The 15,858-nt window shown below is 43.5% G+C and overlaps 1 protein-coding gene across 3 annotated transcripts in view; it reads right to left on the reverse strand.

Moving 5' to 3' along the window:
- The window catches only part of LOC127486210 (putative ATP-dependent RNA helicase TDRD12), a 90,807-nt gene that overhangs the window by 47,092 nt on the left and 27,857 nt on the right, over window positions 1-15,858 (reverse strand). For all 3 annotated transcript variants that reach the window (XM_089319112.1, XM_089319109.1, XM_089319110.1), the window contains 3 exons: window positions 10,750-10,847; window positions 9,406-9,482; window positions 4,942-5,022 (listed from right to left, as the gene is read on the reverse strand). In XM_089319112.1, the coding sequence (XP_089175238.1) occupies window positions 4,942-5,022; window positions 9,406-9,482; window positions 10,750-10,847 (256 nt within the window). The remainder of the gene's footprint in view (window positions 1-4,941; window positions 5,023-9,405; window positions 9,483-10,749; window positions 10,848-15,858) is intronic.

Consider the following 15,858-nt stretch of genomic DNA (forward strand, 5'->3'; position numbering starts at 1 on the left):
ACAGTAGCCGAACAGGTGCTTTTATGGGGTTGGGAAGGTATGGTGACTCCCTGTTGGCACAAAGCATTTTGGTCTGCACCTGGCTTAGTGTCCTGTGCAGAGGTGCTCTTGTGTTTTTGTTGTTGTTGTTGTTGTTTTTTGCACACAACACCCTCAAAATGGTGGCGTTACTACCACCACCCCAGGAAAGTCACCTATTGTTGCATGAGTTACAGGGGGCAGGTACAGGTTGAGGAAGTCCTTTAGCAGGGCAGCAGGGGTCGTCTGTGGTTAGGATCTGATGCTCCTTGCTCCGATTGGTTTCAAGCTGGATATGGACACATGTCAGGTTGGGAGGGGCTTGACTGCATAGCCCCTGCTTCCATCCTGTCTCAGAAGGACTGTACTTAGAAAGAGGGAGGTTAAGCTAACAACTGAAAAATGACAGTTTGATTGGCTTCTGTCACTCAGCACCCAGGACCCTGGCAAGCAGATCTTGTCCCATGGCAAGAGACAGGAGGACTTTTCCTGGGGCATCTGACCTACTGAGGAGGAAGGACTAGAGACAGACTTCAGAGGTTCCCCCACAGCAGCTAACTCCACGATGAGACTCACAGTCAACGAGCTGTTGGGCACTCAGAAGCCTTAGGAGGCTGGTTAGGCCCCTACATGAAAATAAAAGCAGACAAAGACCACAGCCATCTAGGGAAAACCTCTCACCTTGCAGAGACAAAAATAACTGTATCTTGCAAAAAATAGAAACACTACAGGGAGAAGAAGTCTCCACAAAATTAGTAGTATCCTTAGAGAAATAAGAGAAAACATCCTTAAGAGGAAACAAGGGTGGGACATCACATAAGAGAGAAAAATCCAGCAAAATACAATTTAATATTTGAAATTAAAGACTCAGTAAAATTAGAAAATAAAGTTATGAAAATGTCCCAAAAGTAGAGCAAAAAGAGATGAAATAACAGAAGAAAAAATGTATTTGTATTTTTAGCATTTTTTAATTCATTTGGAAGACAGGCAGAGAGAATCTTCTATACATTACTTCATTCCCCCAAAAGCCTGCAATAGTAAGGGCTGGACCAGGCCAACACCAGGACTCCATCCAGGTTTCCTACATGCAAATGCACTTGGGTCATCACTGGCTGCTTCCTGGGGTACAAATTAGCAGGAAGTTGGAGTCAGAAGCAGATCCAGGACTCAAATCCAGGCACTCCAATATGGAATGTAGGTGTCTCAAGTGGTGTATTAACTGCAGCACCTTACATTTTCTCCAGAAGAATATTAAAGAAAAATTTCCATGACCAGTCCAGGAAATCCAAGATGTGACTCATGGTTCTTGAAAGACAAGAATGTGGTGCAGAAGAGATCAATAAAATAGAAAGGCAAGAGTACTTTCCAAAGTGAGAGACATGAGTTTACCAATGAATAGGATCCACTGGCACTGCAGCATGAAATCTCCCCACACTGGCTCTAACGGGAGAACTGGTTAGTTTCCAAAGAGTTTAAGAAAATGCTTTATGGTTTATTTTCTTTTTCTTTCTTTTTCTTTTCTTTCTTTGACAGGCAGAGTGGACAGTGAGAGAGAGAGAGACAGAGAAAGGTCTTCCTTTTGCCATTGGTTCACCCTCCAATGGCCGCCGCGGCCGGCGCACCATGCTGATCCAATGGCAGGAGCCAGGTGCTTCTCCTGGTCTCCCATGGGGTGCAGGGCCCAAGCACTTGGGCCATCCTCCACTGCACTCCCTGGCCACAGCAGAGAGCTGGCCTGGAAGAGGGGCAACCGGGACAGAATCCGGCGCCCCGACCGGGACTAGAACCCGGTGTGCTGGCACCGCAAGGTGGAGGATTAGCCTAGTGAGCCGCGGCGCCGGCTGGGAAATTCTTAAAATCAGATTTTCCTGGTATTCATTTGTTCCAGATCACTGAAAAAGGAGAACTCTGAAAGGCCGGGAAGATTCTTAAATAAGGAATCAGAAAGGAGAGGACCTCTCAGCAACAGAAGCTGGAGACCAGAGGATGAAGCAGAAATGCATTCAAAATGTTCACCCACTCTATGGATCAAGTGTGCCGATAGTTTAAAAGCATTTAGGGGAAGTTTCAAAAATTGTATCTTTCATGTTTCCCTTCTCTGGAAGTTACCAAAGGATGTTTTCTACCAAAATAAGAGAGTAAAACCAAGGAAGAGAAAGCTGGGAGGTCTAGGAGAAAGGATTCAGTTCAAGAGTGTTTCCCAAACATGGAGCTCCTCAGGCACAAACCAGGGCAGGCCAGAGGCTCTGGGGAGGTCTCCAAGGAGACACAAGTGTAGACAACAGAGGGGACTCTAGAGCTACATCAGTAAACAAACACATATTCTCTTTCTTTCTCTCTCACATACATACACACACACACACACACACACACAGGAAAAGCAACAGAAGATAAGGAACTCCATCACTCTCGGTTCCGTGCTCAGAGCCTGTGGACACTGAATGTCCATCTCACAGAATCAGGATGTCGGAGGATGGGATCATGGGAGGAACACATGTGACTTCAAGAGGGAAGAGAAGTGGTAACCAGAGCTCACCAGCCAGTGTACTCTGGCAGAGCACTCTGGTTAGGAAAGACAGCTGCCCAGCATCAGGATTCCACAGCCTCTGTGAAGCTCATTTCAGTCTATAAAGCTTTACTAAGCACTGGTGATGAAACCCTGATATTGAGACAGTATTATAAAGAATACATGTATTTGGGGGCTACCATTGTGGTGCAGTGGGTTAAGCTGCGGCTTACAACAATGGCATTGTTGTGCCAGTTCAAGTCCCAGCTGCTCTGCTTCTAATTCAGCTTCCTGCTGATGGGCCTAGGAAGGCAAGAGAAGGTGGCCCAAGCACTTGGACCCCTGCCACCCATGTGGGAGATCTGGATGGAGTTCCTGGCCCAGAACTGGCTGTTGGAGTCACTTGAGGGGAGTGACTCAGCAGATAAATCTCTCAAGTTCCCCCAACCCTTTGCTGCCCAACAGCTATGCCTTTCAAACAAATAAATGTATCTTTAAAAAGAACACATGTATTTAGAGAAAAATTTCCATTTTAAGTAAGCGGGTAGTACAAAGTAGGCAAATGTGAAAATGTTTAATGGTAGACAATAATAAAGAACATATTATAGTAAGAATGAGACAGAGGAAAGACAGGCTAAGAAATGAAAAGAAAGCCACAGGGTCATAGACATTCCAGATGACACACAGGAGCCAACTGGCCAGCACTCCATTCTCCCTGCACCCAGACCACCTCCTTAAGCATTCGTGAAAGTACTCTCCCTGGCACTTCTGGCTGCAGCAACAACACCCTCTTCACAATAATGCTGTGGAGAGCTGCTACCAACCACATGGAGCTGAAATTCACCACCATTCCCAGCAGACACCGAGGGCCCCTGCTGAAGTTGATGACAGGCTAGAAATCGCACCTCAGGCACAATCTAAGCAGCTCAGACTACACCAAGGGGAGCAGCTTCTCTTGCAGTTATGGGCCCTTCAACTCTGGAGTGGATCCTGACACTCTCCTTGCCACCCAATGATCTAAGAACCCAAAGGACAAGTGGCATGCATTCCCAGAATGGGCAAGAAGACTGACTCGAGGGTGGCCTCTTCCTGAGCTCACTATAATTTGGAGGTTTCAAAATGAGTTATGTGAAAGACATAATTCTAAGGAGAAAGAAACAGAATTGTATGATGGTACTTACAGACTGAGCAACACCATCAGTGCCAGAAACTGGCAGGAAAAGCAAACAAGCTTCAAACAGAGGAGGCTGGTGGATGCTCGACCTTGAACACCGTCCTTACTGGCCGGGCAGTATGTGTCACCTTTCCTGACGTTATTACCGTTTTCAACACAGATTTCATTACAGGGCTGTGACACCTGCAGATCATACTTGAGAAAAGGACGTCTCTTTTTCAGGTTGCCCTCACCAGAGGGCCAGATATGACCGGCACTCGGTTCCCCAGGCTTTGGACATGGCACGGCCAGTCAGGCAGGATCTCCAGGCCACCCTGGGGTTTCTAGGAAACCCACTGCTTATTCCTTCTCTTCTGTTTAATCTTGAGCCACTTCAAGGTTCCACCGTAAATAAGACTGCTAGAATAACTGATGTCATTTAACCACAGGGTTCTAAGTAAAAGACACTGAGTGAGAGACAAGACAGAATTTTCGAATATAGAAATAAAAGGGAATAACATTCCAGAGTTAATTAAGTAGGTTATAATTTAAAATAGAAGAAATCAACTGCAGGGAGACATAAAATCAGGTGCATTAACAGCTACCTCCAGATCTGTGGACTCCATGGCAGCCTTCAAAGTCTGGCCCTGGACTTCTGCGAGGAGCTCCTGCTATGCCAGAGGCCTCTGGGGGTACAGCTAGCACCACCCCCACTTCGACTCCCTGGCCCAGTCAGTGGATAGATTAGGACCCATTCACCTCCCAACTTTCTGCCATTCTAGTGGCTCCAGTGCAGCTGTTGCTATTTCCAATATAAAACTGCTTAGGCTGGTATAGTAATAATAATAAAGAAAACTGACAGGAAAATATTTTGTGGACCACACAAGTATATAATTTACTGTTCTGCTGCCAACAGTTCTCCAGCAGGTAGGAGACCTGTTTAACCCCATAAAACTAGGAGGAAAACAAACACCAACCCATAGAGAATCAACAGCCCCAATTTTGTCTACTTCATTTTATAAACCTGTTCACTTCACAAGAGAATCAGGAATGTGAAGGAAACGACATTCTGGAACAAAGCCCCAAACAGAGACACTGTTGATCAGGAAGGAAAAGCATAGCTCAGAGCCTGCAGGAGTCTTACTGTATAGATATTTTCTGATGAGAACATAGGTTTGAAATTAATAATAAAATATATCAATTCCTCCTTATAATTTTATTACAATCATTTCAATAAACAATTCAGGCAAACAAAAACTCTTACTTCACACAGCCATTCTTCTCATCATAATCCTTCTTCTCAGCCAGGCAAAGTGGTTTCTCATTTGGTTTCTGACTTGAAGCACTAGAAATCAAAAAGCATTGTTAAAAATTTGTGAACCTATTTGCCCCAATTTTGAAGATATCTTGGGGCTGGCGCTGTGTGCAGCAGGTTAACGCCCTGGCCTGAAGCGCCGGTATCTCATATGGGTGCTGGTTCTAGTCCCGGCTGCTCCTCTTCCAATCCAGCTCTCTGCTGTGGCCTGGGATAGCAGCAAAAGATGGCCCAAGCCCTTGGGCCCCTGCACCCACGTGGGAGACCTGGAAGAAGCTCCTGGCTCCTGGCTATGGATCAGTGCAGCTCTGGCCATTGCACCCAATTGGGGAGTGAACCATTGGATGGAAGACCTCTCTCTCTGCCTCTCCTCTCTCTGTGTGTAATTCTGACTTTCAAATAAATAAATAAATCTTCAAAAAAATATGAGAAAAACTACATCAAGACAAATAATAATTAAATTGCTCATACTGGTACTATCGATAAAATCTTAAAAGCACTCAGAAGAAGAGACATATGGCAAACAGAGGAACAGAGAAAAAGATGACAGACTTTGCACCAAGAATGATACAAGCAAGAAGGCAGAAGAGCAGTAAGTTTAAAATACAGCAAAGAAGGGACTGTCAATGTAGAATTCTAGACCAAGTGAAAATATTGTTTTCCAAAGTGAAACTACTAATTTTTTCAGACATACAAAGCTAAAAGAATTCATCACCAGCAGTTATCTGGTTTAGAGGCAAATGTTCCAACTTAACTACATACTAAGGCTACAGTGTAGTTAGTTAAATCTTTCTGAAAGATACTTGAGTGTTTAAATCAAAGTCATTTTCAAGACATACTAAAAGGCAGTCATAATCAAAACAGCTTGGTACTGGTACAAAAACAGATGGATAGACCAATGGAACAGAATAGAAATGCCAGAAATCAATCCAAGCATCTACAATCAACTTTATATTTGACCAAGGAGCTAAAACCAATCCCTGGAGCAAGGACAGTCTCTTCAACAAATGGTGCTGGGAAAACTAGATTTCCACATGCAGAAGCATTAAGCAGGACCCCTACCTAACACCTACACAAAAATCCACTCAACATGGGTTAAAGACCTAAATCTACGACCTGATAGCATCAAATTATTAGAGAATATTGGGGAAACCCTGCAAGACATTGGCACAGGCAAAGAGTTCTTGGAAATGACCCCAGAGGCACAGGCTATCAAAGCCAAAGTTAACAAATGGGATTACATCAAATTGAGACACTTCCTTACTGCAAAAGAAACACTCAGGAAAGTAAAGAGGCAACTGAATGGGAGAAATATTTGTGAACTATGCAACTGATAAAGGACTAATAACCAGAATATATTAACAGATCAAGAAACTCCACAACAACAAACAACCCAGTTAAAAAATGCACAAAGGACTTAAACAGACATTTGTCAAAAGAGGAAAAGAGACACACGCTCAGGATCACTAGTCATCAGGGAAATGCAAATCAAAACCCCAATGAGGTTTTACCTCACCCCAGTTAGAATGGCTTTCATACAGAAATCAACAAACAACAAATGCTGGTGAGGATGTGGGAGAAAAGGTACCCTAGTCCACTGTTGGTGGGAATGTAAATTGGTAAAGCCATTATGGAAGACAGTAGGGAGATATCATATGACCTAGCCATCCCACTCCTGGGAATTTACCCAAGGGAAATAAAATCAGCAAACAAAAGAGTTATCTGCTCCCCCATGTTTACTGCAGCTCAATTAACAATAGCAAAGACACGGAATCAACTTAAATGCCCATCAACTAAAGACTGGATAAAGAAATTATAGTATATGTACTCTATGGAATACTACACAACTGTAAAAACAAAAATGAAATCCAGTCATTTGCAACAAAATGGATGAGGTCCAAAAGGGACAAATACCATATATTCTCCCTGATCTGTGATAACTAACACAGCACCTAAAAGGAAATCTGTAGAAGGGAAATTGGTACTTTGAGAAGCAATGACTTGAACAGCACTTGTCTTGACTGTCAAGGAACATTTTTTTCTTTTCCTTAATGGATAATGGGACTGGGAATGGGGGGGGGGGGAGGAGGAGGAGGTGAGGTGGAAGGGCAGGTATGGTGGGAAGAGTCACTATATTCCTAAAGTCATACTTATGAAATTTGTACTCATTAAAGGTTTCTTTGGGAAAAAAATGTCATAATAGATTCTAGTATATAAATACATCACATGCCATCTACAGCATATAGTCCAGGAGGGGAAAAGTAGAACACTATCTTAAGTTCTTAGACTACAAAGGAAGTGGTATAGTGTGATGGCTTTTCTGTGGTTTCTTTAATGTTATGGACACATATCTTGATGAGACAAGTTTATAGTCAAAACCCTTGATACTCATCTTTAAGGAGATGACAATCCAGGCTTTGCTCCCCACTAACTCTTAACCCCCTAAGTAATCCTGCCCTCTGGTCTGTGTATACCCATGCTCCATACCCAGACCACCCCATGCTGGCCTTCACTGGACCTGCCTTACAGAAACTACTCTGTCCAACAAGGAAATAAGGTCATCTAGCACCCATTTTCATTGAGTTTTTGTTGCTAAGCAATCATCACATGATTTTTCCTTTACATTAATATATGTTCAATCAGATAGGCATATGGCCTAGTGGTTAAGACACCAGTTAGGAGGCTCATGTCCCACATCAGAGTGCCCAGATTCCATTCCTAGCCTCAGCTCCCAATTCCAGTTTCCTGACAATGCAGACGTTAGGAGGCAGCATGATGTGAGCTGGGTTCCTGCCTGCTACACCGGAGACTTGAGTTGAGTTCTGGGTACCTGGTTTCAGCCTGGCTCAGTCCTGGTCATTGCAGGTATTTTGGGTGGGAACCAGTGGATTGGAGCTGTCTATCTCATTCCTTGTCTCTCTGCCTATATATGTATGTGTACCATTTATAAATAAATGTGAGATTATTTATTTTAAGGGCAGAGTAACAGAGACAACTAGAGACAGAGATTGTCTAGCCCAGGTCCACCTCCCAGAGGCCTGCAACAAGCATGGTTGAGTCAGGGTGAAGCCACCAGGAATGCCATCCAGGTCTCCCACATGGATGGCAGGGGCCCAGGCACTTGGGCCATCATCTGCTGCCTTCCCATGAACATTAGCAGGGAACTGGATTGGAAACAAAGCAGCTGGAACTCAAACTGGCATTCCAATTCGGGATATGGGTGTCTCAAGTGGTGACTTAACCTGTTGTGCCACAACACTAGTCCCTTCATATCCCTGGGTTTTAATCTGTTTAATCTCTGGGTTTATTAAATCTGTGGGTTCAAGAAACCACACATCGAAAAATGCTCAGATGGGGCTGGCGTTGTGATGTAGTGGATAAAGCCACAGCCTGTGACACTGGCATCCCACATCTGTACTGGTTCGAGTCCCAGCTGCTCCACTTCCAATCTAGCTCCCTGCTAATACACCTGGGAAAGCAGCAGAGGATGGCCCAAGTACTTGGGCCCCTGGTACCCATGTGGGAGACCTGGAAGAAGCTCCTGGTTTCGGTATGGCCCAACTCCAGCCACTGTGGCCACTTGGAGAGTGAACTGGCAGATAGAAGATCTCCCTCTCTCCCTCTCTCTCTGTAACTCTGAATTTCAAATAAAGGGAGGAGAGAATTTCCACTTCTGACTATGACCTTGTCTGAATAAGATTGAAGTCGGCGAACTCAAAAGGCTTCCATAGCCCTGGCAACTCATGACTAGAGCCTAGAGAGAATACTGACTCCATAAACAAGAGTGTCAAATTGTTAAGTCAACAGCAGGAGTCACTGTGTACTTACTCCTCATGTGGGATCTCTGTCCTTAATGTGCTGTCCAATGTGAATTAAAGCTATAACTAGTACTGAAACAGTATTTTACACTTTATGTTCTGTGTGGGTGCAAACTGATGATATCTTTACTTAATATATACTAAATCGATCTTCTGTATAGAAAGATAATTGAAAATGAATCTTGATGTGAATGTAATGGGAGAGGGAGCAGGAGATGGGAGGGGTGCAAGTGGGAGGGAAGTTATGAGGGGGGGAAGCCATTGTAATCCATAAACTGTACTTTGGAAATTTATATTTACTAAATAAAAGTTAAAAAAATACTCAGAAAAAAATCTATGTCTGCACTGAACATGTGCAGATGCCTTTCCCTGTGATTATGCCCCAAACAATACAGTCTAATGACTACTGGCATAGCAGCCACGCTGTACTAGTCACAGAAGTAATCTAGAGATGATTTAGCACATGGAAATGTGCATGGGTCACACAAGAGACTCGAGTGTCTGTAGACTTTGGTTTCATGGAAACAGTCTCCCACAGAGAAGACAACATTACACTACAGGCTCTACCCAATTATGCTGAATTTTTAAATCATACCTTGTTGCTGGGATATCTGGGTCGGCATATATGGTTATTCCTCTTTTTGTTGGCCAGTATGCTGAAGATTCAATACACTTCAATAAGAAAAAAAAAGTATGTCAGCAACATACAGATATAGACATTTCTTTTTAAATAAAAATCCATGGGAATTATTCTCAAGAGGAACCAGTCCAGGTAATTTTCATATACAAAACAATCTGCTGAGACAAAGAACGCAAAGGCAGATGATTACAGGTTACACCCCTGCTGGAGTCACTAGACGGAAGAGAAGGCAGCTTTACAATGTCCCATAATGATACTCACCATTCTCGCCAAAACTACTGCAGGGCAGTTAGAACTGAAATAAACTTTTTTAAATAAAAGATTAATTTACTTAGTTGAAAGGCAGAGTTAAAGGGACAAAGGGAGAAGGTGGGAGAGAAAGACATTGATCTTCCATCCACTGGTTCACTCCCCTAATATAGCTCAACTTCCAGGACTGGGCCAGCCCAAAGGCAGGAGCCTGGAACTCCATCTAGATTTCCCACACAGGGCCCAAGGGAGGGGCCCAAGGACTTGGGCCATCCTTTTGCTGCTTTCCTAGGCATATGAGCGGGAGCTGGACTGGAAGCGGAACAACAGGAACTAGAACTTGTACCCCTATGAGATGCTGCTGCTGAAGGCAGCAGCTTAACTGGCTGAGCCACAATACCAGCCCTGCAACAAACTATTAAGAGTGTCCCAGAATGCCAGGTTTTCACAGTCCTAAATGAGAACACCTAATTTTGCAGAGGCCATTAGTCCCATAAACAAGAGCTTGGTAGGAGGGGAGCTGGAGCTCTTTCAAAGTAACCAAACATGTAAAGTCTGGTTTCATAAACAAAACTATTGTAGCCAAGGATTTTTCTAATAGAAACCATGTTTTTGGTTCCTAATAGACTCTAAAGAATATTATTAACATTTTGCAAATTGTGTATAAAATGAGCATTTTAAAAACACAATTTTATTGGGCCAGCACTGTGGTGTAGCGGGTTAAGCTGCCGCCTGCAGTACCGGCATCCCATATGGGTGCCAGTTCGAGTCACAGCTGCTCCACTTCTGATCCAGCTCTCTGCTATGGCCTGGGAAAACAGTAGAAGATGGCCCAAGTCCTTGGGCCCCTGCACCCACGTGGGAGACCCAGAAAAAGCTCCTGGTTCCTGGCTTCAGATCAGCCCAGCTCCAGCCACTGCGGCCAGCTGAGGAGTAAACCAGCAGGTGGAAGACCTCCCTCTTTCTCTCTCTCTCTCTCTCTCTCTGCGTCTCCTTCTGTGTAACATTGACTTTCAAATAAATAAATAAATCTTTAAAGGAAAATACAACCTTATTTTCATCTTTTAAAGAGAGGCACTGCTGTTTCTTTTCAGATTTCTTTTTAGGTGAATCTCTCAATGAATCCATATTACAATTCACATCTTTATCTGAAAAAGAAAAACAGTGATAAAAAAGCTACTTTGAAAGGTGTTATTGATAGAAAGGATACCAAAAAATTAATAAAAATAAACACCATTATGAAATCTTAATACAGGAAAATACAAAATAGGACTTTACATGGAATTTAAAATCTTGTGTCACAATACCAGATTTCAGGACATACTACAGGGCAGTTGTAATCAAAACAGCATGGTACTGGTACAGAAACAGACGGATAGACCAATGGAACAGAATTGAAACACCAGAAATCAACCCAAACATCTACAGCCAACTTATATTTGATCAAGGATCTAAAACCAATTCCTGGAGCAAGGACAGTCTATTCAATAAATGGTGCTGGGAAAACTGGATTTCCACATGCAGAAGCATGAAGCAAGACCCCTACCTTACACCTTACACAAAAATCCACTCAACATGGATTAAAGACCTAAATCTACGACCTGACACCATCAAGTTATTAGAGAACATTGGAGAAACCCTTCAAGATATTGGCACAAGCAAAGAGTTTCTGGAAAAGACCCGGGAGGCACAGGCAGTCAAAGCCAAAATCAACTATTGGGATTGCATCAAATTGAGAAATTTCTGTACTGCAAAAGAAACAGTCAGGAGAGTGAAGAGACAACCGACAGAATGGGAAAAAATATTTGCAAACTATGCAACAGATAAAGGGTTAATAACCAGAATCTACAAAGAGATCAAGAAACTCCACAACAACAAAACCAACAACCCACTTAAGAGATGGGCCAAGGACCTCAATAGACATTTTTCAAAAGAGGACATCCAAATGGCCAACAGGCACATGAAAAAATGTTCAAAGGTCACTAGCAATCAGGGAAATGCAAATCAAAACCACAATGAGGTTTCACCTCACCCCAGTTAGAATGGCTCACATACAGAAATCTACCAACAACAGATGCTGGCGAGGATGTGGGGAAAAAGGGACACTAACCCACTGTTGGTGGGAATGCAAACTGGTCAAGCCACTATGGAAGTCAGTCTGGAGATTCCTCAGAAACCTGAAGATAACCCTACTGTTCGACCCAGCCATCCCACTCCTTGGAATTTACCCAGAGGAATTTAAATTGGCAAACAAAAAAGCAGTCTGCACCCTAATGTTTATTGCAGATCAATTCACAATAGCCAAGACCTGGAACCAACCTAAATGCCCATCAATGGTAGACTGGATAAAGAAATTATGGGATATGCACTCTTTAGAATACTATACTGCAGTAAAAAACAATGAAATTCGGTCCTTTGCAACAAAATGGAGGAATCTGGAACACATCATGCTGAGTGAAATAAGCCAGTCCCAAAGGGACAAATATCATATGTTCTCCCTGATCAGTGACAACTGACTGAACACCAAAAAGGAAACCTCCTGAAGTGAAATGGACACTATGAGAAACGGTGACTTGATCAGCATAGCCCTGACTGTTAATGAACAACTTAATACGTTATCCCTCTTAGTATTTTTTTGTCTGTTCTACTTAATATGACTGGTTTAATTCTGTAATTAATACACAGTTATTCTTAAGTGTTGAAATTTAACTGAAATGTGATCCCTGTTAAATATAAGAGTGGGAATAAGAGAGGGAAGAGATGTACAATTTGGGACATGCTCAAGCTGACTTGCCCCAAATGGTAGAGTTAGAAACATACCAGGGGATTCCAATTCAATCCCATCAAGGTGGCATGTACCAATGCCATCTCACTAGTTCAAGTGATCAATTTCAGTTCAATTGATCATAATGAAAGGACTAAGAGTCAAAGGGAGCACATAAACAAGTCTAGTACCTGCTAACACTAACCGATAGAATAAATAAAGGGGAGAGTGATCCAACATGGGAAGCGAGATACTCAGCAGACTCATAGAATGGCAGATGTCCTAAACAGCACTCTGGCCTCAGAATCAGCCCTAAAGGCATTCTGATCGGGCTGAAAAGCCCACGAGAGTATTTCAGGCATGGAAAGCCAAGACACTCTGGCAAAAAAAAAAAAAAAAAAAAAAAAAAAAAAAAAAAAAACCAAAAACAAAAAAACAAAACAAAACAAAAACCAAACCAAACCAAACCTAAATGAAAGATCTCTGTGAGTGAGATCCCAGTGGAAAGAACAGGTCTTCAAAGAAGGAGGTACCTTTCTCTGAAGGGAGGAGAGAACCTCCACTTTTGATTATGACCTTGTCTAAACAAGATAAGAGTCGGAGAACTCAAAAGGCTTCCATAGCCTTGGAAACTCATGACTGGAGCATAGGGAGATTACTGATGCCATAAACAGGAGTGTCAATTTGTAAAGTCAACAACAGGAGTCACTGTGCACTTACTCCTCATGTAGGATCTCTGTCCTTAATGAGACTTAATGCTATAACAAGTACTCAAACAGTATATTTCACTTTGTGTTTCTATGGGGGTGCAAACTGTTGAAATCTTTACTTAATGTATACTTTTTTTTTTTTTTTTTTTTTTTTTTTTTTTTTTTAAATTTTTGACAGGCAGAGTGGACAGTGAGAGAGAGAGACAGAGAGAGAAAGGTCTTCCTTTGCCGTTGGTTCACCCTCCAATGGCCGCCGCTGCAGCCGGCGCACCGCGCTGATCCGATGGCAGGAGCCAGGATCCAGGTGCTTTTCCTGGTCTCCCATGGGGTGCAGGGCCCAAGCACCTGGGCCATCCTCCACTGCACTCCCTGGCCATAGCAGAGAGCTGGCCTGGAAGAGGGGCAACCGGGACAGAATCCGGCGCCCCAACCGGGACTAGAACCCGGTGTGCCGGCGCCGCAAGGCGGAGGATTAGCCTATTGAGCCACGGCGCCGGCCTACTTAATGTATACTAAACTGATCTTCTGTAAAAAAAAAAAAAAAGAAGAAGAAATTATCAATTCCCAACTTGACTCTCACTGGGATGAAACATGACAATAGGTCTGATCTGATTTCATCATCATTTAAAAAATCATCTATTATTTTTCACTTTATGTTTCTGTGTGGGAGCAAACTGTTGAAATCTTTACTTAATGTATGCTAAACTGATCTTCTGTATATAAAGAGAATCAAAAATGAATCTTGATGTGAATGGAAGGGGAGAGGGAGTGGGAAAGGGGAGGGTTGCAGGTGGGAGGGACGTTATGGGGGGGAAGCCATTGTAATCCATAAGCTGTACTTTGGAAATTTATATTCATTAAATAAAAGTTAAAAAAAAATCTTGTGTCAACCCTGACTGTTAAGAAAAAGGTTCTAAAAATTCCCCTATCAGTTTAATGAAAAATGAAACATAATTTATTTTCCCAACTTAGCAGAGATCTTTTCCAAAGAAGGCAACAGTCTTATCTCCCAACACATAATTACAATGCGACTTTGACTCCCATAGCAAGATGGGATCTACGAGTATTTTACTTTCCCATGAACCTGAGTGGGTTCATCAAAGACATGGGAGTGATGCTGCATGACTCTAAGGCTAGATCACAACAAGACTTGCTCTCTTGGACACTCACTGTTGAAACCCAGCCACCAGGTTGGGAGGTGCCCAAGCAACACAAGGCTGCTACAGGTCAGACAACAGCCTCAGCTGAGGTTCCAGCCCAAAGCCAGCATCAACTGCCAGAACCTGACTACACAGTCTTCAGGTGAATCCCAGTGTTTGGTTACCATCAGCCTCTATGTCTTTCCAGCTGAGGCCCAAGACACTGAGAAACAGTGACAAACACTCCTGGGGGCCACTCTGAGGTCCTGATCACAGAATCCAGAGCATTATAAAATGGGGAGATTTGTTGTAACTGGAATACTGACTGTAAGTCAGTTTCAGCCAAGTTCAGGTTCACAACTATGCACATCACTTCTTTTAGGGGTACACGGAACAATAGATACCTGCACTACATGAGCTCTGAAGGACCCATTGTACCTTCTCTGCCCTACTCTTCCTCAAATACGACTCTAGTTCCTTGTCCTCTGATATACAGCCATCTCTCTGCTACACCAGCTCTGTCCTGTGCATCTCACTTTATCATGCAACAGACACAGAGGGCCATCGATCGCTGTAGTGCAGTGAGCTAAAGGCCCGGCCTGCAGTGCTAGCATCCCATATGGGCACCAGTTCTAGTCCAGGCTGCTCCTCTTCCAATTCAGCTCTCTGCTATGGCCTGGGAAAGCAGTATAAGATGGCACAAGTCCCTGGGCCCCTGCACCTGCATGGGAGATCAGAAAAAACTCCTGACTCCTGGCTTCAGCTCAGCTCAGCTCTGGCCATCACAGTCATTTGGGGAGTGAATCAGTGGATGGAAAATCTCTCTCTCTGGCTCTTCCTCTCTCTGTAACTCTTTCATAAATAAAATAAATCTTAAAAAAAAAAAAAAAGACACAGAAGCTACCAGAAAACAGGATGATGGGCACCTGCATTTGTCCTAGTGGTTATGAGACCCACATCCCACACAGGAGCACCTGGACTTGATTCCTGGCTACAGCTTCTCATTGCAGCTTCTTCCTAATGCAGACCCCAGAAGGCAGTGGGGATGTCTCAAGTAACTGGGTACCTGCCACCTACACGGGAGACCCGGGTTGTGTTCCTGGTTCTCAGCTTCAGCCTGGCTCATCCTTGGCCACTGTGGGTGTTTGGGACGTAAGCTAGCAGATAGAAATTCTCTCTCCCTATACCTTAAAATAAATTTAAAAAAAATTTAAGATGAAAGTAAACAAGCTGAATCTGAATAACCCAGGAGGTATAAAAAATTCTAAAGCACTCTCTTTCAAATATCTTCATCATGGATTGGCGCTGTGGTGTAAAGCCACCACCTGCAGTGCTGGCATCCGATTTGGGCATCGGTTCAAGTCCTGGCTGCTCCACTTCTGATCCAGCTCTCTGCTATGGCCTGGGAAAGCAGAAGATAGTCCAAGTCTTTGAGCCCCTGCACCCATATGGGAGACCAGGAAGAGGCTCAGCTCCTGGAATTGCAGCCCTCTGGGGACTGAACCAGCAGATGGAACACCTGTCTCTCTCCCTCTGCCTCTCTGTA

The sequence above is a fragment of the Oryctolagus cuniculus genome, chromosome 18 (genome assembly GCF_051225735.1).
Source record: "Oryctolagus cuniculus isolate XC-2025 breed Fujian yellow rabbit chromosome 18, ASM5122573v1, whole genome shotgun sequence".
In the NCBI taxonomy this organism is placed as follows: domain Eukaryota; kingdom Metazoa; phylum Chordata; class Mammalia; order Lagomorpha; family Leporidae; genus Oryctolagus; species Oryctolagus cuniculus.